At 35.1% G+C, this 24,754-nt stretch overlaps 2 protein-coding genes across 2 annotated transcripts; one reads left to right on the top strand and one right to left on the bottom strand.

Moving 5' to 3' along the window:
• Positions 1-1,172: 1,172 nt before the first annotated feature.
• LOC132051683 (protein REVEILLE 6) lies at positions 1,173-14,354 on the bottom strand. The gene is made up of 8 exons (XM_059442856.1): positions 14,025-14,354; positions 12,240-12,297; positions 10,291-10,414; positions 10,030-10,206; positions 9,808-9,930; positions 4,917-5,026; positions 4,010-4,069; positions 1,173-1,642 (listed from the first exon to the last, which is right to left on the bottom strand). The coding sequence occupies exons 1-8, from the start codon at positions 14,216-14,218 to the stop codon at positions 1,592-1,594; spliced, it is 897 nt and encodes a 298-aa protein (XP_059298839.1). The 5' UTR covers positions 14,219-14,354; the 3' UTR covers positions 1,173-1,591.
• Positions 14,355-21,796: 7,442 nt separating this feature from the next.
• On the top strand, positions 21,797-23,499 carry LOC132051685 (heavy metal-associated isoprenylated plant protein 12-like). Its single transcript, XM_059442857.1, has 3 exons — positions 21,797-21,973; positions 22,321-22,396; positions 22,821-23,499. The coding sequence occupies exons 1-3, from the start codon at positions 21,968-21,970 to the stop codon at positions 23,150-23,152; spliced, it is 414 nt and encodes a 137-aa protein (XP_059298840.1). The 5' UTR covers positions 21,797-21,967; the 3' UTR covers positions 23,153-23,499.
• Positions 23,500-24,754: the final 1,255 nt, after the last annotated feature.

Genomic DNA, 24,754 nt, shown 5'->3' on the forward strand with positions numbered 1-24,754 from the left:
AGATGGAGTAATTGTTTTGTGGCCGGGAAAACTTGCAGAGAAACAAATGGCTAAAACATGCTTTTCCTTAACTAGTATCTTTTGCTTCCTTTAACTGGTCAACATGCTGCTGCTGTTGCTGTAGTGCGGGCACTGTAACACGGCCCTTTGTCGCAAACTATATATAATAAGCAGTCTGCCTGCTGAGGATTATTGTACATAAATGAAATTCAACTTGAAGTTATTCTTTTGCTGGTGGATAAATTTCGATGTTTCCCATATAATGGCCCTTAAATCGACATTCTTTGAGTATTTTAGAATCTAGTTTACCCTGCTTCCGTCCTAACATGCACTGTCCTATCTCTGCTAGTTATTTCTGTTCTCCTTGCAAATAAGAAAATATTTTACAAAATGATGGGAAAAGCAAAGTGAAGCAACTTAGGTTGAGACACGCCTTTTAAAGTATAACCCTTCTCCATGGATTCATATACTCCTAAACAATTCATGTGAACTTAGTTGCAATTTGAAAGTAAGCGGGGTAATTTGCAGGATTGGCCTTTGCTGGGGTGGTCTTTAATTTTTATCCCTCAAATCAGTGGTCTCTAATTTTTGTCCTTCGCTAAAAGCTCCTTTCGGATTCAAACCCCCACTCAGCAAAAAACATTTTTTAAAAAATGCAAGGCATAAGTTGAAATTCGCATGGCATTAAGTTCAACCCCAACTTATATAAGTTGAGTTTCAAACTCTGCCTTAAGGCAAAAAAATAAAAAATAAATAATTTACTGGAATTTTATAAACCACTACCTTAAGGCCTAATTTTGAACAAAATTAGGCCTTAAGGCAAAGGTTTAAATTACGGACTAATTTTGGATAAAAGTTGAGGTCCAACTTATGCCTTGCGAATCTCAACTTCTGCTCTGCGAATCCCAACTTATGCCTTGCGATTTTTTATTTTTATTTTCACTTAGCCTGAATTCGAACCCAGGACCTCTGGGTATTAAGCGAGGGGCAAATATTAAAGACCATCAATTTGAGGGACAAAAATTAAAGCCCACCCCAAAAGAAGGATAATCCGCGCAAACAAATGAATCAAGGGGCCAAAAAAGGTTCCACAGGTCCGTGTATCATGGCATTTAACTCTTTAATCAAAGTCCACCAGTTGAGCAGTCCAAATATCAGTAAAAGGAAGCAGACACCAGCGAAAATCAATGATCTCATTTGTTGAAGCATTTACATTTGGCATGAAGAATTTGCCAGTACCGCAGTCGCTGGAGTCTGTCAAAACTTGAATTTACATAAACCCAGCTTTATATATTTAAGTTCCCTCATCACAACTATCATCTCTGTTTATATCTTACAGTATATACACAAATATGGACTGCACAAGCAAAAGAACTTTGACAGTGAAATAGCAGCTGCTATCGAACAAACCAAGGCTTCTGGTATTATTACATGTGGGTCCTCCACTTGCCGTTTGTTCTCGACCAACTTCGATATGGCATTGATTAGGACTAACACTCTCGAGCAAAAGAATAATGGGAATGGCATGCAAAGGTCATAGTATGCAGTACTAAACTGAGCAGCACTTTAAAGTTGGCTGTCATTGATGATTTCATTTGCACTGCTTCTCGATGTCTATATCATAAGATGAAAGCAGCTGCCTCTGCATCAAGAACATACTATCAGTTTCAGGTGAAGACTAGCCCATAATTATTCAGAGAGGAGAGAGGGGAAATGCACAAGACAAGTAACAATACACACCTATACGGGCCTTTACATACAATACTTTTCCCATATTAAACTAATACATCTAATGCAACATCCCAACACTTCCCTGAACACGAAGACAGAGATATCACCCATGAGTATGTTTTTATTTTTTCATTTTTGTGGGGACAATCCTAAGTTCGCAAATTGAACTTTGAAGCATAGGACCTAAACTGGTGCTGCGGGTTAATGACGGCACTCTGGCTCGGATGATACCAGAAAAGCTTATATAGTGATAATTGGAATATTGACGGAAAAGTCACCAGGAAGTACAAGCTCCAGGAACAATCATCAGAAGGAAGTGCAAGTCCTAAGACAGGAGTAAATATATTGGGATAGTCAGTAGAGACACGGTGCTATAGGAATGAAAAAATGACCAAAATGGTCCTTAATATATGGTAGTTGAACTATTTGGCCCTTAATACATACTCCTTCCATCCCAATTTATGTGATGATGTTTGACTGGACACAGAGTTTAAGAATCAAAGGAAGCCTTTTGAAAATTGTGGTCTAGAATAAGTCATATATATTTGTATGATAGTAAATCATCTTATTAAGGGTAAAAGGGGAAGTTTAAAGTTAAATTGTTACTAAATACAGAAATGTGTCATTCTTTTTGGGATAAAGTGGAACAAAAGGAGTACCACTTAACAAAATAGTCCTTATTCCTTAACGTATTCAAAAATTGAAAACCTTTGATTCTAAATAACCCTCTTTGATCGACATCAACGCACAAAAAAGAACTACTTAGAGCCCATGAGTTTGCACTATGTTGTCTCTTTATCTCCCAAGTGTTTTCTTCGTTTCATGGAGGAGTTCAGCAGATTGTAAAAAACCCAGACTTTGAATTACCCTGAATTACGGAGGAAGAAAACAGTGGTCTATATAGGCTTATGCTGAGGAAGGTAAAAGGATTCAAAAGGAGCTCCATGTGGATCAAGAATACAGCAATCGCGTAATCCATGGATGGTGGTGAATGGTGATTCTTCCACTTGGTTGGTAATTTTCTTTTTGGTAATTTTCTTAAGTTGTTTTCTTTTCTTTTCAGAATTAAGCAGTCTTCGGTTAATGTATTAAAGACAAAGTGTGTGCATGTTTTTCTTTTGATGAAAAATTATCTGAGAAGCATACGTCAAAAACAGGACCCCAATAGTTGTTAATTTGCAAAAATCATCACTGTAACGCAACAGATTCCTCTGGTGGTTTCATGATTACTTTCAACTCCCTCACCCTGGCAAATTTGTGATACCATTTAAGTTCACCTCAGAAAGAAAGCTCTATATGTCATGATTTGCAGGTGAGCTGTTAAGCATTTCATTTGCAAGCTTTTCCTTCCTGTGCTCTAAACAGTGTTGAATTTCCACCACCATCATGGTAGGTTCTTTCTTTGCGTTTTAGGATGATCAAAGAAGGTTCTCTAATTTCTGTCTTGGTTAAGCAAGTCATGTGAGGTGTAGATAATATTTTTCAGTTAAAAACTGCATTTAGGACCAAAAGTGTCAACTTTTTGCATACATGGACTATTTCTATCAAGGCATACATTAAGGGCCAAAATAGTCCAACCCCCAGACATTAAGGATCAGTTTGAACATTTTCTCCTATTGAGCCACTATAAAAAAGGTGTGCTGCTGCCAAAACAGTCACTAAAGAGGCACGTTAACATAATAATTGTTGATCAGTCATCAGAGGCATGGTGCTGTCAACAATCAACAGAAAAGCTGAAACAGTTTACCAAACCTACTGGAACAAGGAATGAATTTTTTTGACTGAGTGCACTACATATACAGCATAAAACAGCTCGTCAGTAAACGGAAAACGACTCACGTCTCCACCGAGATCATAGAGGTCTTCTGCCAAGTGAGAAATAAGAGATTCGGAGAATGTGAGACGAGTGTCTTACGCCTAGAAATTCTTATAGATGACTATTGAATACACGCATACTTTAATCTGACATGGAAACAATATAGCTATCCTAAGATTCTAATATTCAAACATTCTACCAATTCCCTCTTCCCAATCTCAGAAACCAACCTCCTCTCTCCAGTCTCCCCAACTATCTAACCACCACATTTGTGCTCCTTGCCCTCCTGGGTCAGCACCAAGGGGCAAAAGCAGAAGACTGCAATAACTGCAGATTTCACTAATTTCAGACCAACCAAGCCACATGGCAAAAGAACCAGCAGAAGCTATATCCAACCAAAAGCTCCAGGTAACCATTTAAAAAATATCAGAAATCAGAATGCAAGAAACATAATGTACTTACATGATGCTCGAAGTCAGGGTTCGTAAGGTTGATGGAGAGATTTCTCATCAGCAACAACACCTGCGCAAGAGTCGAGGGGGAAAATTTATTTAAATCCTAAATCAAATGCTTGTGGGACCAACTCCTACCAGGAGCTCACGACTAAATTCTTTTGGATGGTAAACATGATTAAGATAACTGAAAAACATAAGCGCAAGGACCTGGTGGGGTGTGGCAAGGGATCAGGGTATTGTGGATTCGGTTATCGTGTGCATTCTATAGTTGAAGACATCCTTTATTGCCATATGCAATGATGAAAAGTCTAATTACCAAATTCAAGCCTTGCTAAATTTTTATTCTTCCTTCAAAAAGTAGCATCCAGATCGAATGCCCACAGGCCACATACAAGTTAACAAACACACAAAAACAAGTATCACTAAGCAAATGAAGATTGAACCTGACACTTTATGACAACGTATATCCACTACTCTGGCCTTTTGCAGGGAAAGAGTTGGCAGGGATACTAGGGAGTAAAGTCAGCCCCTTTATCCTTCGCTCCATTATCTAAAGAGAGGAATTACTCATAGCAACAAGAAGAAATTCCAAACCCCACCCCCAACCCCACCCAACCCCAAAAAAAAAAAAAAAAAAAAAAAACCAATTCCCTGTAGACATTAATTTGATGAGAAAGGCTTTCGTTGAATAGACGATGAGAGCAAATCCTCCTTGTATGCAGTCGCATAGAAATGAGACTAATTAGGCGCCTTAAAAAGATACGATAATGAAAGATCAGGAGACACCCTCTTTGCAGAAGCTTTATCTTTGAAAGTACTCCCGAAGACAAACCGCAAGTTGTATCAGGCAAACAAGATACAAGAAAGAGGATTAAGCCACAGGAAAATGAAACAGCACAGAATAGAGTGTATACCGTCTCAACATCAATGCGATCCATTTTTTTCAATTTCTGCAAGTGTCCTGTAACAGCAGGGTCGAATACACTGCCGATGAAATTGTATACTTGAGCAAAGTCAGGCAAAACTGCAGATACAAAAAGAATTAATAGCAACATTAGCATAGTAAAAATCTAATTAAAGCAACATATATATTTAAAAACTTAATTAGAAGAGAATCTTTGATTCTATTTGCGGAAAAGAGAACTCTAATTCTGCAGATGCGGAAAAAAGAAAACTCTACTTCTGCAGAATGAGTGCGAAACTATCAGTGAATAGAGCGACGAATAACATGGCATAAAGAAAACAAGATCTAGATCTAGCTAGCATCAAAGCAGCCTATGTCAAGAAGTCATCAAATGCAGCAATGACCATAGCTGCAGAAAAATGCTTTTTTAAAACTGTAGGAAGAGATGCAAAGAAAAAGAACTGAAATCATATTTGGAGAAAATTCTGGACCAAAACTGCAAACTACAGTTCATGAAAAATTATACAGTTACACAAAAAAGTGATTAATTATCACTCTATTCTCTCTTGATTTTTCTGGATCACAATTGACAGTACGTAAGGTCGTAAGCACAGATAACAAGCAGCATCTCATCTTGCATTCAGAAGTCAGAATAATAATGAGGACTCGACAACCTTATCAATAAAATGAGGACGCAGCAAGATTTTTATCAATAAAAAATGAGATATTAAGGCCTGTGATTTTCACAAACAAAAAGGAGGAAAAGGCTACATGCCGGCAGAATAAATTCATGTGGACTACATTAAGTCTAGTCGTGGAAAGCCAACCAACAGAACGGGTAAACAAAGAGGTACAGGTTCTTTCAAACAAAGACAAGCATTCTTCAATGGGCCAAGGAATAGAGGCTAGGCTGGTGATAACTTATGTAAACTAGATTCTAACAGAGCATATAGCTTAGTGGACAGTCAATTTGACAGTGCAAGTATAATAACACTGATTGAAGCCGAGAAGTTGAAAAAGAGCCTCTTCTTTTTTTGACATTGAAGTTGAACAAGAGCTTTTATGAGGGAGATAAAGATACTGTGCATCTCAGTTACAATTGGAATCAGGACCAACTGCAACTCGGCAACGTGACTAGTTTTAAGATCTACTGTACAGCTTTCCCACCCTTCGCAGGTATTAGACCGATCGCGGCGGTGCCTACCGAAAGTAGCTGGTGAACAGAACTTGTCCAATCGCATATTGATTCCTTACCAAGAGTTTCAGAAATTAGATCTTGATTTTTAGGAGAAGTAAACTCTTTTAATTCGACAGGGTTGAGATATCCAAGCTGGAGAAAGACTGCAAATAATTTAACAAGGATAAATGAGAAACGCAAGGCAAATCCAACTTCTGGGATAATCCTATCATATGAAAAGATTCGGCCTTTAAGCAGTTTAACTCCATTTCCTTCCAAGTGTGTCTGTAAGACTGTACTTGTCTTATCACAGATATTACGGCCAATCTACTTTTATGACTTTTATGCTGTCTCTTTTATTTTCCAATTTGCTATAGTTTGGCCAAGTTAAGAACTTTGTGCTGCAAGTAAGAGTTTTGGGAAACAAGTTTGGCTAGCAATTGTCGAGAGAAACATTGTCAAAGTTCTGTGGCCACTGGACAGCTTGTCGTCCAAGCTCCACTTCGTCACCAAGTAACTCTCCTATAAAACCAATATGTGCCAAATGTTTTATTAACTTTGAGCAAAGAAAGTCTCAGGAGTACAATGTGATTCCTGTTACCCTCTTCATGTCCTTCACTACCTCTCCCTCCTCTTAGATCTCTCAATTTTGCCTCATCAATTCTCGTTTCTGGACTTTCTCGTTATCTGTCCAGCCTAAGAACATGACTTCTGTAACTTAGCACTCCATACTTAGGTGCCGTTTGGCCATAAATACCAAAAATTATCTCTTTTTTTTTTGGAATTTTGGAGTTGGAGGTGGAGTTGGAGTTGTGTTTGGCCATAGTTTTTGAAATTGTAGTTTTTGGTGAAATGTAGTGTAAAAAAGTGAAAAAAGTGAAAATTTTGAAAAACAAGTTTTTCTTGTTTTTGGTATTCCGGAATACAACTCCAGAAAAAAGTGAATAATTTTTATGGCCAAAAGCTAAAAGTAAAAAAAGTGAAAAAAAATTCCGGAAAAAAGTGAATAATTTTTATGGCCAAACGCCCACTTAATTTCCATTGGTTTAACTTGAAAAAATATCAAACTCTTTCCAAGTTTGATCTATTTTGGATCTATCAGACGGAAAAAAAATGTTTTTTTATATTGAAAGCCTTCCTTTAATATCAAACATGGGAGAGTAGAGAAAAAATTGCAAATCACTCTCAAAGTTACGATATAGTATAGTTTAAGGTTTTTATTGTTTTCTGCACATGGTGTCCGCAAGCACATAGGAGTATATAAACTCTCAGAGAAGTTGCCAACGGCTACGAAACCAATGCAAGGTACCCCCATTCCCATTTCTTGGTGAGATTGCTCTATAAATAGGGTGAGAGTTACATTCAATAAATATGAGTATTTCCCCACATGGAATCCGCCATCTCACATTTACTTTGCTAATATCAGGATTTGTAAGATTATGAAAAGTAGGAAAAATTGTTCAACTAGACTTGGTGAATTCATTTATCTCAAAGATAACTTCATAAAGCAGGCAAACAACATCTAGGAGCTATGTTGCTCGGACTCTCCAAAAATGCCGATGGGTGCGTGCCGGATACTCCAAAAATATTGTATTTCTGGAGAATCTGACACGGGTGAGGCAGCATTTTTGGAGAGTCCGCGCAACATAGTCTAGGAATATAGATTGCAACCAAAAAAAAAAAAAAAAAAAAAAAACTCCCTCCACCTACTGTTTTTGAGCTAGGATTTTGGAAGCAAGGGATTACATAGACTCATCTCCAGCCTTAAAGGGTAATCCGAGTGTAAGTATCTAGTATGGGTACATATGGTATTTTTTGTCTAACTTCAGTATATTTATAAAAATCTTCATGAAGTACCCATATCACACACATCCACAACATATGTTGAGGTAAATGAAGAACCTATGTAACATAGCAAGAAACCAACTTGTGCATTGCATACTTTAACAAGAGAAAAATTCGTGCTCCAAAACCATTGTGCTATAGTTATCATCAAAATTTGGAGCAATTAACAACTTGCATGAATCAACTACAGTTATCATCGATATGTTGACGAATTAACAACTTCAAAGTAGGACAACCACCTCTGTAGGCAACAACGAAGACAAAATTATCAGATTGTGCAATCGTTTCAGTTATAGACCAGCAATAAGCTGACCCACTGCCCAGGCTTTTTAAACTTTTTTCATGTGATCAGTAACAGTAATCAGGCTTTAATATTGACAGATATCAATTTAAAACTCAAAAATAGAGTTTATACTTAGCTAGCAATTGCATTATCTGTCAGAAGAAAATAATTATAAATCTTGGGAGAGGTGATTAGGCCGTGGTGGGCCTGAGGAGGGGGAGAGGTAGGCCTAAGAAATCTTGGGGAGAGGTGATTAAGCAGGACATGGCGCATCTTCAGCTTACCGAGGACATGACCCTTGATAGGATGGTGTGGAGGTCAAGTATCAGAGTTGAGGGATAGGTTAGTAGGTTGGCGTGCGCATTTCTTTTCTGCACCAGGAGTATTAGTATCTTTCTACGTTTGCCTATTTGCCTATTCTTATAGCTCTAGTACTACCAGATTGTTTCCTTCACTTTGTTTATCTTATTATCTTGCTGCTGTTACTGCTAGTTATTACCGCTTCCTTTTTATCTCTCCTTGAGCGGAGGGTAACAGCCTCTCTACCCTCACAAGGTAGGGGTAAGGTCTGCGTACACTCTACCCTCCCCAGACCCCACCTTGTGAGACTATACTGGCTATGTTGTTGTTATTATTCAAATTCAATATGAGTTTGGAAACCAATGATTACAGTACTTGAAAATATAGACATTTTTCCTTGTCTGATAAAACAAAGGATGAGTAATACAATATAAAAAGAAATTGAATGTATGTTGTGAGGGCCTCAAAGCAAATCCGCCTTTCTTCTTCCTTTGTGCATTGGAACAACGGAATTGATCATCGTAAACATAGTTCACATTCGTTATTACTTTTATGTTTGGTGTAAATTAGTACTAAAGAACACAGTAAAAGAGACTGAGAAAAGAATATTATATGATACTGTGGATACTTGAAAGGGTGATATGACTTTCAAATTATATGTATTAATATGCATAACTTTTCGAGGGATCAAGAGAATCTCATATAGACAAGTTATTTGTTAATTTATTGCTGATAAAATATGGTAATGGCTTGCAACGTGATATCCTAAGTAGCACAGGAAGGCACCAGTAACTCATATGAAACGGATTCAGTTTATGTAGACGCTTAATTTCCCAAGAAGCGACTCCACATTACTCATCAAAAAGACAAAAAAGGTACGCCATATTGATCAGAGCGATAACTTTGAAGAAAAAAAAGAAATATAGAACCATAAAAGATAGCACAGGACACTTCATCAGAATGATAAAGAGAATCACAGTGATTCTTTTTTCTTTGGGTGATAACCGCAAAATCCCCGAGGACCAACGGTGCACAGTTCAAAACTTAGTGGATCGTGGCCCCGCATCTACTCTTCACCACTTACATACCATGATTTTATCCGCAGCAGGGTCCAAATTTGATGTGCACTTAACTCACACATGCATTGCTTTCTTACCACTTACCACTAGACCAAAGCGCGGGGCGCAGAACCATAATGGTATGTTGTTATAGGAGAATATTTCACAGCCCAAATTTTTCACTAATTTCAAGTCTAAAAGTCAAAACATGATAGGTATCTCCAGAATACCGACTTACCTCTCAGTGAGGGTGTTTGAGTCCGCTCCGTCACCTCAACTGTTGATTTTGATCTTGGAGTGCTTTCATTACTACTGCAGCAACGGTTATTGGTGACTGGCTGACCTGCTTCGCTCACGTTATCTATCAGAAGAACAGTCAATTACTTCAGTGCAAAGCCCAATATGCCATAGAAGTGAGATAACAGCATCAAACCAAAAGAGAACACATTAATAACTAAACCTTTCTTCATTTGCAACAAACTAACTGGTGGCACAGAGTTGTCAGTCCATGACGGCACAGACACAACAGTAGCTGGATTACTAGGTAACAAGGAAGAATCAGGCCTTTTTACAAATCCAGGTTCCGGTAATGGAAGGGTAGCTTGAAAAGATGTAGGCACTGGTGAGACAGCTGGAGCTGCCGAGATATTCAGAAAGCGAATACAATTATTTCCATGTATAGCTGATGTTAATAAAATTAAACCACATAAATAATTCTTACCACTTTTTGAGGCTTTCTGTGGGTAGGGATGAGCAGCTTTTCTTTTTGGCCGAGGAGGAGGAAGATGTTCACTGGTTCCACTCTTCTGGACCTTCAGAAAATATTTTTGAGCATGGCTACGTATCTGCAAAAGTGATCAAACTTCTTAAGACACCTCTGGACACATCTCCAAAGATTCATGTATAACCAAAACAAACGTATTCCATTTGATTCAGTTCCACACGTATTCCATTTGATTTGGTTCCACTCAATTTGTTTTTGGTTTATGATGTGCATAGCGCATGCCACCTGATTCAGTTTTGTGATTTGATTTTTCCGGTTTGGGCCATGATTTGAGCTTTTGTTTGGGCCTCATTTTGGTTAATGAGATTCTAATTAATAAATAAACAATATGATAAATGTAAGTGTCAAAGACTATCGGGAAATAGCGCAACATATAGCTGGCTTCTGTGACAAAGGTGCAACCTGTTTTTCTGCAAAATATAAAATATTCAACTGAATACCCTGCTTCTGAAAAAATACAAATAAAAGGAATATTATCCCTAACTTCATTAGCTTCTCCAACAGATCAAAGTCAAAATAGCAATACAGACGTGACAGGAAAACTGATGGTAATAGAAGGGAGGGCAAACAAAATACATGACTGAGTGAGAAAGATAAAAATCAACTGCATCTTGTCCAAGCCTAGGGAAGAAAAATAAATAAATAAATAAATCAAAGAAAAAAACAAAACGCAAAAAGAGACATACTAAAACTTCATCTACAGGCTTTTGAGGCATTACATGTGCCATTTTGGACATGACAGAAAATCGGTTTACATAGACGGGTGAACATTCTTGCAGAAATGCAGGGTAAGGCTGCGTATAATAGACCCTTGTGGTCCGGCCCTTCCCTGGACCCCGTGCATAGCGGGAGCTTAGTGCACCGGGCTGCCCTTTTTTTTAATGAAGGGTGAACATTAAATATCCGTCAGATGTAAAAGCAGATGAATAGCTGTTAGGTGCTGAAGTACCAGGCCTTTGTTGGTAGCAATTTGAAGTGAAGGCCCAAACTTTTGATTTTCTGTTTGAAAATTGAATAACAAAACGAACCAAATAAGCCAAAAAAATCCTGGTGTAGTCAGTTTCACCACTTAAACCAAATAAAGCACATCCCTAAGGCTTATGTTAGCATAAGATAATCTAGTACTTTGTTTTATTCAAGTAAACAACAAAACTCAGTCAAAAGCCGCAAAGACTTCAGAAAGTCCTTTTAACTAGACCTAACAATGACTTTTACTTTCCCAAAGAAAAAAAAAAGTCTTTTTACTAGACTAGCAGAGAAAGCCTAAATTTTCCAATGTGAATTGAAAGGAAGTTGGGGATGGACACAGATCCATCCGCCTATCCAGGGAGATATAGAAATGCTTGTTGTATTTTTTATTTCCGGATCATTACATAATCCTGATAACAAGTGACTTTACCTGCAGAATAGAAAAAGCAAAACCAATTCTAACTTCATATCAGACAAACACTCTTTCCACAAGTATAAAAGATATGCACAGTGATCCTAATCCTAATAAGTTACAAGTACTCGAAACAACCAAAATGGCTCATTAGTCACTTCGTTATCCATTTTATCCACGAAAACTAGCATTTTTAGTGAAGATAGTGACCATGTGTGCCATCAACTCCCTATTAGTCATACCTATAGTGACATTACCACATTCTTATCTTTGTGCCTCAAACCCCAATCTCGTGATTGGGAATTTTCCACTAGGTTATCCCACAGTTGTCGACAATATCCCATGTTATATTGGGAAGCTAACAATTAGACAAGAAAGAGTTAACTTGATGGTAGTTACTAGTCAGTCGGTTGTCATTTAATAAAGTGAGAGAAACCTAAATGATGGTGCAGAGAAAAAGAAAGGTACTTAATAAGTGCATATGCTAGGCTAACCTAAGTATTACCTGAATAACAGTTTTTGATCCAACAAACGCTTCAATCTTTTTCCAGTCACGGTCAAAGCTGTAGTTAACAAAATGGGTAATCAGCAGTGTTATCAAAAGCGAAAAGCGCAAAAAAGCTCTAAGGTCAGCTGGGGCTTTAAGCGCAAAGCGCAAATAAAGTGTGGGCTTTAATGAAAAAAAGCGCAATGGTGCAAAAATACAAATATATATATATATATATATATATATGTTTAGTCCAAGATTAATAATAATAAGCATGAATAACAAATATATGGACAAAAAAATTGTAAAAATATTACGATAAAGTGAAATATCAATCATCTAGTGTCACTCCTCAAGAGAGGCTCATTGGCAAGGAAAGTATGTCTTAGAGCCTTGATGACGACACTAAAGACATGAATAACAAATATATGGACAAAAACTTTGTAAAAATATTACGATAAAGTGAAATATCAATCATCTAGTGTCACCTCCTCAAGAGACCCTCATTGGCAAGGAAAGTATGTCTTAGAGCCTTGATGACGACACTAAAGACATGAATAACAAATATATGGACAAAAAAATTGTAAAAATATTACGATAAAGTGAAATATCAATCATCTAGTGTCACCTCCTCAAGAGAGGCTCATTGGCAAGGAAAGTAATCTTAGAGCCTTGATGGCGACGCTAAAGCGCACATAAAGCGAGGCAAAGCGCTCAACATGTTTTGAGCCTCGCTTCAGCGCGCCTTTGATAACACTGGTAATCAGTAACAAAAAAGCAATCTTAACTCAAAGGAGACACCTTAATGCTCTTTTTTATTCTACAAATGAACATAGTGTCAATAAGCAAAGTAGTCAAATTCAGTAAAATGAAGCTATTTCATCAGCAGACTGAGACTAACCACTTCCAATACAATATTGAGATACAAAAAAGGGTAACTATGGAACGTCCCTTCAACCACTAAATGTTTTTGATAACATATATATGGCATTGTTATCAAAAGCGAAAAGCGCAAAAAAGCTTCAAGATCCTTTGGGGCTTTAAGCGCAAAAAAAAAAAAAAAAAAAAAAAAAGGCGCAAATGGAGAAAAGCTACAAATATGTATGTGTAGTCTAAGATTAATATTCATAAGCATGAATAACAATTATATGGACAAAGAAACTGAAAAAAATTATAATAAAGTGATATATCAATTGCTTAGTGTCACATCTTCGGGATTGCACTCATTAGCAAAGAAAAGTATGCCTTAGAGCCTTGATGACAACACTGAAGCGCCCATAAAACGAGGTGAAAGGCTCAACATGTTTTGGAATTTAGGAGTAGTTGATATATATAAATATATATACACACTTGTAAATTAACACAAGAAGCAAAATCCACAATTTATCGAAGTACACATTTCTTAAACCCATAAAGAAACAAATTTGTATAATATCATTCAACTCAAACAAAAAATTCCATATGCCATCTTCAATTGCTCCTTAAAACTACAAAAAAAAAAAATCCAAACTCCTTCATTTCCTTCGCAAACATTCTAGTTAACCTAGAAGCAACACGAACAACGAGAATGATCCAAATTCACAATAGAAACAACCCTCCCGTAACTCAAATTAAAACTTTTAACTTTCATCCCTAAACCCTAGCAATGAATTAGCAAATTGAAAAAAAAAAATTAAATTCTGAACTCACAGCGCAAGAGCTTCACAGAAACAGTCCTCCCGTAACTCAAATTAAACCTTCAAACTTTCAGCCCTAAACCCTAAATTAGCAAATGGAAATAGTTTGTAAAATTGTTTAACTCACAGTTGAAGAGCTTCAAGGAATTTATCGTGCTCAGGTTCGGTCCAGCTTTCACGTGACTTAGTAATGGTGTAGGGTTTTCTAATTTTCTTAGACGGGTCATCCGAAGGCGATAACGGGGCGGAAGCGGCGGCGGCGGTGGTGGCGGCGGTAGGGTTGGAGAAGGAGGAGGCGAGATTAGGAAGGGCCATGACCATCAGATTCAATTCCAAGTACAAGTGGATTTGGGGTTCATGTGATGTTTAAGGCTTACGGGTTCGGACTTAGGTGTAAAGCTCATCTCTATGCCAAACGGAAAATGTTGTTCATTTCTATTTGCGTTTTTTTTTTTTTTTTTTCTTCTTCCCCTTTATCCCTTTTTTCATTTTTGTTTTTTTCTTTTTGTCTTTTTTTCTAATTCTTCGTCTTGTGGTAAACAAATATCTAGTCAGTTTGGATTATTAGCTGATTAAAAATAAGTGTTGAAATGTATTGTTAAAATAGGTATTCAAAGCAAATAATTATACATTGTGTACAAAATATTGAAATGGATAATAAATTGTTATGTACTTTGATAAATAAAATGTTGATGAGCTATTTTTTCTCTTAAAATAGTTAAAATGTCCCTAAGCTATTTTCCGAAATTTTAAATGTTAAAGTATCTTTATAAAAGTATAACAAAATGTGAAATTGGAATGGAAGAAGTTAAGAGTAGAGTATTTCATGGATTTATTAAAAAAAAAAGGAATAAAATATTTTTAAAAATTGATCGAATAAAAAATATTTATGAAAATTGAAGTGTTTTTATACATATATTATTAACAACATCACCATATCCACATATACAAAAATTAATTGCGGAGCAAAATGTTTTGATTCGTCATTGATGCTTACTGCAGAATTGTGAGGTAAATCAGAGTTGAGGGTGTTCGAATTTTGAAGATGTTTTTTTATTTGCAAGAAAACAAATTCCAGTAACTATAACATTTTTATTGGGTTTAGGTGACATTGTATTTTTTAGGAACAAATGGAAGGTGATAATGGATAGTACCTAGCAGTAGTAAATCTACAATAAACAATGGTGCAGTTGTTGTTTTTTGGATATAGTGGAGAAGCTATTACTTTTTCTTTCTTTTTCTTTAAGAGAGGCCGATTTGAATCCATTGAGGAATTTGCTTTGAACTTCAATATCCTTATCTACAAAATCAAACAAGAAAATATATTAGAAGGGGTAAATTAGTCAGATTACAACTTTTTATATTAATAAATAGATTAGAAGACTTGTTACATAAAATTAAAATAAGAAAGATAAGGGAAGGACTCCGACTTTGATTGGGTGATACCGGGTTTTGTTAAAAACGTCTTAATGAGTTTGAATATCAATTTTGAAGTTGTTTGGAGATTATTTGATGCAGATCTGAGTTGAATTTCAGGTTGAAAACTCGAGGTTGAAGACGATGTCATATGTGCATCGCTCATTCCATGTATATCAGTATACATCCCTTGATATATTACTTAATCTCTTGTATATCATGTATATACGTGTACATACATGAAAATCTGGGGGATTATATATATATATATAGACACTGATATACACGACAGACAAGGTGATATACATATGTGACAGCGATGTGTGTGTGTATATATATATATATATATATATAGACACTGATATACACGACAGACAAGGTGATATACATATGAGACAGCAATGTCCATGGAAATCTATGCATGTGATACACATAGATATATTATACACGAGAAACAATGTTGATATACACACATTGTAGTGATATTTTACTCAAAACCAATCCAAAATCACTTATAATCTTCCTCAAAATTTGTATATAGCATCATCCAGATGTTTCCGACCAATTCAAACCATACCCTCTCGTACCTATTTAATCTAGCAACAAATAAAAAAGAGAAAAAAAAGAAACTTGAACGCATCACTATTTTGAATTTTTTTCTGAACAAAACTTTTATAAATATTGATTCCGAGAATTTGCAAACTAATACTCGATGACTCAGTTGTTATGAGTTCTCCAATGATTGAATCTAATTCTCCACTGTCGACCTTTCTTCTAAATAGAGCTCCGCTTTTTGGTGTGAATTTAGAATAATACTATCTCTACTATGGATAAACCACATACTATATATCAGAAGCAGTTCAAGCAAATCGAGAAGGAACAATTACTATAAAGAAAGTCCCAGTGTCTTGGTGTAACAAACTAAGTAGTTTTGGAAATGTTTGTGTGCTGACTGCTACTTATGCACGTGCTACTACTTCTATAACTACATAATATCAATAAAATTGTTTTGTTGACCAAAACAAAAAGAATATGGTTATATAATGCAATTATTTTTTGTTTCAGTTACTAAACCTATTCTTTTTTAAGAAAATATATGTTAATCTTAATGGGCAATTTGCGGTGGTCTTTAATTTTTGTCCCTTAAATTGCTGGTCTTTAATTTTTGACTTTCGCCTAAAATACCTCGGGGTTCTGGGTTCGAAACCCCGGCTCACTCTGTAACATTCCGTAAATTTGGGTTAGGTGTGAATGAGTAGAACTGGTATTAATGTGATATTTTAACTATACGAATCCCTTCGGGATGAATTTGGGTGAAAGATAGTCGTTGTGAAGTCAAACCAAATAGTGAAGTTCGTAAGAGTTCTTAAATTCGTCTAAATCAACAGTAGTTCCTACTTATGCCCAGTTTACTTGTGGTTACTGTAGGAATCTGAGAAAACCAAAAACATGAAAGTCGTAGATATTTGAAATAACTTTCCAACCATATATGGTGAAACTCAAAGGAGCTCTGTGCTAGGAGTTATGCCCATTTTACTGAACGATGTCAGCTGTCGAGAAACGTGCGGGTGGCGCACGAAAAACTTGTCTCTGAATCTCAGATACAGGTGTGATGGGTGTGTGACGCACGACCATAGCACGCCCTCGTTTTTCTAGTTCCAAAATATATAAGCTTCTAACTTGTCAAAACCCTTCCCCACTTCATTTTTGACGACTTTTTGAGAGAAAACAACCCTAAAGCTTCCCCAATACATCTAAGGTAAGTTCTTGGTCAATTCTCATCATTACTTCATCAATCAAACATTAAATTAACACCAGTTCATCCTTTAAAACTCTTATTCTTGAAACTCATGAAAGAGAAGAAGAAGAAGAAGAAGAAGAAGAAGAAGAAGAAGAAGAAGAAGAAGAAGAATGAACTTTTGAGAATCCTTCAAAAAGGTATGATCCTTTATTTTTCTAATGTTATTGAAAGGGTTTAGACTAGTGTAGGGTATTAGAAACAATAAGAACCCATGGACGATTCATGAGGGAAGCAAGAACACAAAATTGACTTAAAAACCCTAATTTTAAAAAAAGGGGGAAATTCTAGGAAAAGATGTAAAGTTCTAATATTTCTCGTCTAGTCAATTGTAGAGTGATTGTTGAACCTCGAAAAACCCGTTTGGTAGCGTTATAGCAGGAATTGAGGTATGTCTCTTTTGAACATGCTTTTCAACATTTAAAAATGGTTTTGTTTAAAAGGTTTGTGTGCGTGAGGGACAAGCCCACATTAAACCTTATGTGTATTATGATATACATGTGTAGCCGTGAACGTGATTTCCCCTATCAAGTGACGATTAAAATTGAATTATGAAGCTTTGAACTCTGAACATGAATTACTCCTATAAGGGATGCTTTAAACTTGAATCCAATAGTTTGGATATTTGAGGTGCTTTGCCCTATGAACGGGTTTTGTTGAATTGAAAATTAAAAAATGATTTGAACTTGATTTCTAACTCAGTTAATGATATTGGTATACCCCTAATAATGGGATGATGAACATAATCCATAATAAGTAAATCGGCTTCCATGCTATGATTGTGATTCAACATTGTGTCATGAATTTATTGTTTGTGTTTGGCCTAGCTACTCGGGAGGAAAGGTAGTCACTATGGATCCTAGTAGAGTTAGTCTAGCCATTTGGGAGGAAGGGTGGCCATCGAGGGTTCGTACCCTCGGTGTGGTCTTTGCCCAGCTATTCGGGAGGAAGGGTAGCCATTGGGGGTTGATAGCCCTAATGTGGTGCTTCTATGCAGTTTAGGGAACCTTAAATGGTCATCCCTTCATCATATTGATTTTGGTCCTGTATTGGCATGTGTTATACTTTGGTTGCCTGCGAATGATTTGTTGATAGTCTTGAGTTCATGATTGAAAGGATCTAAATGCGATAAACGGCATAATGAGTTGAAGTGGATTTATTTCTTCTTAAATGATTTTCATTAATGGTTTTATTAAGTTTGATGATTCATTCTATCTCTGAATTTCAAACTGCTTTAATTGACACTATTTTACTGATCCTTATCATATTATTTCGTTATACTAACTATTGTCCCGGAGACGCTCACTTAGTACCTAGTACTTAGACATACCATTATTATTCTTGATGGTGTGTTAGGCAACGTTGAGGAGCAAGCTCGTGATACGCGTGCGGACTAGGAGAGCTTGCTACTTCAAGACTTATTGGTGAGCCCATACCTTGTTTGTGGGACACCCCTGTTTTAGTTATTGGTTTTAGTTTTCGGGATGCGTCCTGAAGTTAGGCTATTCTTTATTTATCATCTTAAAGGCTCCATAGATGAACGTTAATACTGTGGGTAGTTGTTGAAGTCATTGTTTGACTCATTTGGGATGTTGCTAAGTTTTATGAGGACATATTTATATTAGTCTTTCGCTGATTTTTATTTCATAATGGTGATCATGATCTATTAGCTATTTATAACCTGTTGGAATAAATGATGAAAGATTATTAAAAGGAACTTGATGTCTATTGATTCATAAGGTGCTTCCGATGTTGTTCATAGCATCGGATGCCTGTTACGTCCAGGGTCGGTTTGGAGCGTGACACAGTAAAAAATAATAATTCGCAAGAGAGAATTTCGTAGCAAAATTAGGCCTACTCGGGCGATGTGCCTAACTTTTATAGAATTTCAGCAAAGTATAAAAAAGAAAAATTATGCCTTGCAAAATTTCGCAAGACAAACTTTTGCCTTAAGGTAGATTCTGCCTTAAGGCAAACTTTTGCCTTGAGGCAGAATTTTCGCCAAGTCTTGCTTTGCAATTTTTTTTATTGAGCGAGAGTTTGAATCCAGAACATCGGAATATTTTCAAACACTTTTTTAAGCGAATAACAAAAATTAAAGACCAACGCCTTTTGAAGGACAATCCGTGAAAAAAAAAAAGAATATTAATTGGAAGATATATATACGTATCAATATCCAAAAACAAACCACGACATACATTTTTCTCCATTGTTTTTGGTCTAATATACTTCTGTATTTCAAAGACTGAGTTGTTCTGGCTAGGGGTGTACATGGATAGGGTTGGTTAAGATTTTTTAAAGACCAAACCAAATCAATTGCATTGGGTTTTTTAAATCTATATACCAAACCAAACCAACAAAAGTCGGATTTTCTCAGTTTTTTCGGGTTGCTCGGGTTTTTTCCGGTAAAGTCTTTATACAAAACATATAACTTGTACTTCAAATATTTCTTTAGTCCTAGTAAGATACGACTATCTAATTAATACATTTATTAAGAAAATAATAAGATATGACTATCTAATTAAGATATTTATTAAGAAAATAACACAAAACGTGAGATGAGAGATGACATTGTACTAAAATATTCAACGAAAAAAAATTAATGAAATTGCATAAAATAAAATGATCATAATCTAAAAGTACTAAGTCACTATTCAATAAATACGACTAATTTATAAAACATGTAGAAAATGATCATAATCTAAAAGTATTAAGTCACGATAAAATAAGTACGGCTAATAAGTATTAATTACATGACTAGACATTAAAGAAAAAAATAAAATTAAGTTATGTATTTTCACTTTCTAAACTGATATAAAACTAAAGAATAGATATCAACATTATTGTCATTCCAGTGTTAGATATAAATTACTTTTGTTAGCATTAATATTGATTTGATTTTTGTTGAGATTTATTTGAATTACCAATATCATTGAGCTATAAAACTTGTTGGACCATTCAAATTCTAATTCCAAGCTTGAAATAATATGTTAAAAGATAAAAAACTATGAAAAGGTTAAAGAAACATTTATAAATTACATTATAAATAAATATTTTTATGTATAAAATATGTTTGAAATTTTATAAATGTAATGTTGGGTTGGTTTGATTCGGTTTGACTATTTTTAGTTAAAATCAAACCAAACCAATAGTGTTTAGATTTTTCTTTTTAAAACCAAACCAAGTCAAACCAAACCAATAATCGATTTTTTTTTTTTAATTTGATTCAGATAATCAATTTGGTATGGTTTGGTTTTTACACCCCTAGTTTTGGCTAACGAGATCCAAGTGAAGACAGCGAGAGAGAGTACAGTCAGGTGAATTTGATCCGTTCATTGTACAACATTTGTTTAAAAATAATTGAAACAAATGAATTCTTTTAAAAGCTTTTCAAAACAAAAGCTCAACACATTTGGAACCAAACTCCTACACTTCTCTCACTGTCGCTACCTTATTATACTTTTTTATCATTTCCTTGTCAGTTCTCTGTCTGCTTTCCGATTCTTCCATTTTTGGTTAAAACTGATTGTTAGAATATAAAAATGACTCTTAAAATTAAAGAAAACACTATAAAAAAAATTCTAATCTCTAAAGCAAACCAAATATGAAACTGAATTTGCAAATTATTTTTCTTTTTTGTTGATTAATTGCAAAATAAAAATCAATTTTGCGATAGAAGATAACTTCCGGACATGTTCAAATAAACATTTAGTTGATGAATTTTTTATTGTTGTTGTTATGTTGTTGCCCATAAAATTAGTCTCTTTAATTGCCATAATACATAGATCAACGTATGAGCTGTACCATTATTAATTATGCAGAGTATAATATAAACAATGAAGTGTACATCAATTATGTAGAATCTAACATTTAACACGGAATATTGAACTAGCAAGTACTAATACAAAGACTATCCTTGCTAGCAATTCAAAGCTTCAGATTGCAAATCGGACGTTGTATTAATTATACGAAAGGTGATGTATTTTTTTAATAGCTAACTACTCCCCCGTCTCAAAATATTTCATCGCATTTTTCATTTACAGGCCCATTAAAAAAGCATTTACAAGGGTAGTATTTTGACTATTTTACCCTCTTAACGTATTTCATCATGTTCTCTATCCTCAATAAATATCTATTCCATTAATGATAAAACCTTTTAAATGTTGGTATGTGAACTCACAAAATCAGCCAATTGATATAACTAATACAAGGGTAAAATGGAAAAAAAAACTATTTAATTTTATCGTGAGTAAATAAAACGATAAATATTTTGAGACAAATATTTTTAGTAAGGACGATAAATATTTCGAGAAGGAGGGAACAAAAGAACCGTATCTTTTAAATGTTAATGTTAAATTGAGCAAGGACTGACTCAACAGTGTGAACTGAAATATTTTGTTCCATTATTTTAACATCTAGTATCACGAGCCAATCAATATTCAAAAGGTTACAATATGAATCTTGTATCTTAACAAAAATTATAAGAACCCACCACATGCTCTTTGTTAAAATTAAATATTTTAGCGTTTAATGACAGGAAGATATTTTGACCATGGACCCAAAAATAAAAAAATAAAATAAGAAGAGTTGTAGTTGACTAGGTTGCTTCTTCGTCCCATCCCAGCTCTTCAGTGGAGTCACAGTCACAATTCATCTCACAAATCACTGATATAAATAACTAAAAATCCATCAACTAATTAGCAACTCCAACATATTTCTAATTTCTTTCTCTCAACCTTTGAATATTCTTTTTCTCTTCCTTTTTCTATAGTTAGAGAAAGAGAAAGAAATAAAGTGTTGATCTGTTACTTACTTCGATACACTAAACTCAGATCTCCAAGTCTCAGCTAAACAAGATGATGGTTAGCTTTTCTCTCTAGCTAGTTTTTGCATAATTTTAGTTTCTTTTCTTTAGTTAAGCTTAAAAGTTAGTTATCTTTTCACCGATTCTGATTCTCAAGAAATATAATTCCCTTTTTGCGACACTCCATACACTTTTACTCGAGTATATACTGCTATCTGTGTATATATATATATATATATATATATATATATATATATATTCTGCTTTAAAGTACATTGACTACTAAAACTGGATAATTATTGTTGGAAAGTGGGCTTCTTGGTGGAGCTATGTAAATAATTTATCAGGTTTTAGTGAATTCAATTGGAGCTTAATGAATCTCTGATTTGGTTATTCAATTTACAGAAAGTAGTGTTGAAATTGGGGCATCTCGACGAGAAAGTCAAGCAAAAGGTCATGAAAAAGATTTCTGTTGCGGAAGGTACGCTTTTAACGCTTTTAGTGCTTTTTTTCTCATTCATTTTTGATAAAGATAAAAGATACTGTTTAAAAACACACATGAGCTGTCACTTTTTTGAGAGTTTGACACTCAAACTATAAATTTTTCCTTTTTACTACATCAACTATTACCATTTATGTATTAAAATACACTTAGGTGATAGTTTAGTTATGAAAAGGAAACAACTGCAGTTAGCTTAATGAGCTTTGATGTGTGTTTGAATATAGAGGGCGGTAATAGTTTAGGTAAGAAAAGGGAACAACTTATAGTTCAGGTGTGAAACTCGCGGAAAAGTGATAGTTCAAAATGTGTTTTTGACCATTAACTCTAACAATAATAAGGAATCCAGATCTTGCAATATATGGAAAAATTTCACGTTGAGTGATTTGTGGTTCGTATCTTGCAGGGGTTGATTCGATTTCGATAGACTCGAAGGACAAGAAACTGACAGTAACAGGAGATGTAGATCCAGTTGAATTAGTTTCAAAAGTGCAGAAGCTGTGTCACACTGAGATACTCTCTGTTGGACCAGCAAAAGAGCCTGAGAAGAAGAAAGACGAGCCGAAGAAAGAGGAAGCGAAGAAGGATGACAAGAAGAAAGAGGCAGTAGCAATAGAGGCATATCCAGCTCTAGTTTACTATCAGCAACCTTATCAGCATTACCAAACACCTGTTCCTACTCATTATCGTAACTATCATAGCATGGAAGAGGATCCAAATTCTTGCGTTATCTGCTAACTTAGTGGATTCAATTCACACCTATGATTTCTTTGAGGAAATTTATCAAAGTTGGTGTGTGCTTAATTGTCACTGTCGTCCTAGATCTATTCCCTTGCCTATATAAAAAAAAAAAAAAAATCCTATGTACCTTTCGAGCTTGCTGACGAGTGCTGTCGCATTAGATTTGTTAAGTAGTGCTTCTGCTTTGTCACTCAGCAAAGAACCAGTCACGTCAGCTAAGCGTTGATTTGTATGTTTCTAATGACATAACTTTTACTACTAGGTATTTTGGATAATATATGGCTGAAGTTAAGAGAAAATGGTATTTGAAGTTGAATGGAATATTTGAGGGTTCAACTTGTGTTCGGATTGAATTTAAGTGGAAAAAAGTTGAAAATGTGAATGAAAATGCGTCAACTCACTTTCTAGAATTGAGTAAATTCTTTAAAGGGTATGTCCAAGCGAAAAGTATCACTTACTATTTTGACCGGCGGAAGGTGTTTTTCACTTGAACGGCTGTATATTATTGAAGTCTAGTCGCCATTATTGACCCATTATAGTTATCAACTGTTGCAATTTCCTTTTTGTGTGCACTCGTGTCTCCATCGATGACAAAAGTGCTTAGCTTAATGGTGACTGCATTCGCATTCACATAAGAGTAAGACGATTCTTGATTTCAAATACTTATGTCGAGTATTAATTTTTACATGGAAACGATGCGATTAATATTAAATTGGATATAGGAATGCATAGAATTTGATTTAACAGTACACAAAAAGCCAATTGCACGTTAATAAAAGCATGTCTTAAACAGTGTTTTAAAAGGCGTTTTTAAAGCGTGGGGGCGTACAAAGCATCAAAAATGCCGGCCGATAGGTGTCCAAAGCATCTGGCAGGCGCACATTTTTTGTTGTTGGGGCGTGTTGGGGCGTAAAACTTCTTCAAACTAAAACGAAATTTGTTAAATAAGTCGCTAAGATAACGCCCAAATTCTCAAAAGTACATGTAATTACTCAAATGTTTTAAAAAGGAATGAAACATTAAATTTAAAAGTAAGACCTTTTTTATTGCTAGAATGCCTAATATATGTTCTTTTCCAATTATTTATCTTGTCTTCTACTATCTCAAAAAAAAGTAACGATCGGGTCACTTTGTACTTGTAAGTAGCGTATAATAGATTGTTCTAATTAGTTTTTTGTGGGGTGGAGCATATATATATATATATTAGTTCTTTTTTTTTGGGGGAAAGATATATATATATATATATATATATATATATATATTTATAGTTTTCTTCAATTTTTTATCTATTTCACCTTTTTTTATTTAAAAGTATTTATTATAATTATATCATTTTATAAAATCTCTTAAAAGTTAAAACCAGGCAGGCTTACGCCCGTCTTTCGGGCTTACGCTCCCAGTGAGGGCGAACGTAAACGCCCCGCCTTACGCCCTCCCCTTTTAAAACACTGGTCTTAAAGGTTCTTCAGGAATCGAGAAGCGAAAATAATGTTAGAAATTAGATGAAGAGAATAGAAGAAGGTGAGGCAATTATATATCTAAAAGAGTAACGCCTTCAGAAAGTTTAAATCTTTTGGGATACCAAGAAGATATTATCGT

This window comes from Lycium ferocissimum, chromosome 4 (genome assembly GCF_029784015.1).
Source record: "Lycium ferocissimum isolate CSIRO_LF1 chromosome 4, AGI_CSIRO_Lferr_CH_V1, whole genome shotgun sequence".
Classification (NCBI taxonomy): Eukaryota; Viridiplantae; Streptophyta; class Magnoliopsida; order Solanales; family Solanaceae; genus Lycium; species Lycium ferocissimum.

Coding starts and splice junctions, on each gene's coding strand:
- LOC132051683 (XM_059442856.1), bottom strand. CDS start 14,218: ATGGTCATGGCCCTTCCTAATCTCGCCTCCTCCTTCTCCAACCCTACC. Junction 12,298..14,024: donor TTCCTTGAAGCTCTTCAACT/GTGAGTTAAACA, acceptor TGTTAACTACAG/CTTTGACCGTGACTGGAAAA. Junction 10,207..10,290: donor ACAGAAAGCCTCAAAAAGTG/GTAAGAATTATT, acceptor ATATCTCGGCAG/CTCCAGCTGTCTCACCAGTG.
- LOC132051685 (XM_059442857.1), top strand. Junction 22,397..22,820: donor AAAGATTTCTGTTGCGGAAG/GTACGCTTTTAA, acceptor CGTATCTTGCAG/GGGTTGATTCGATTTCGATA.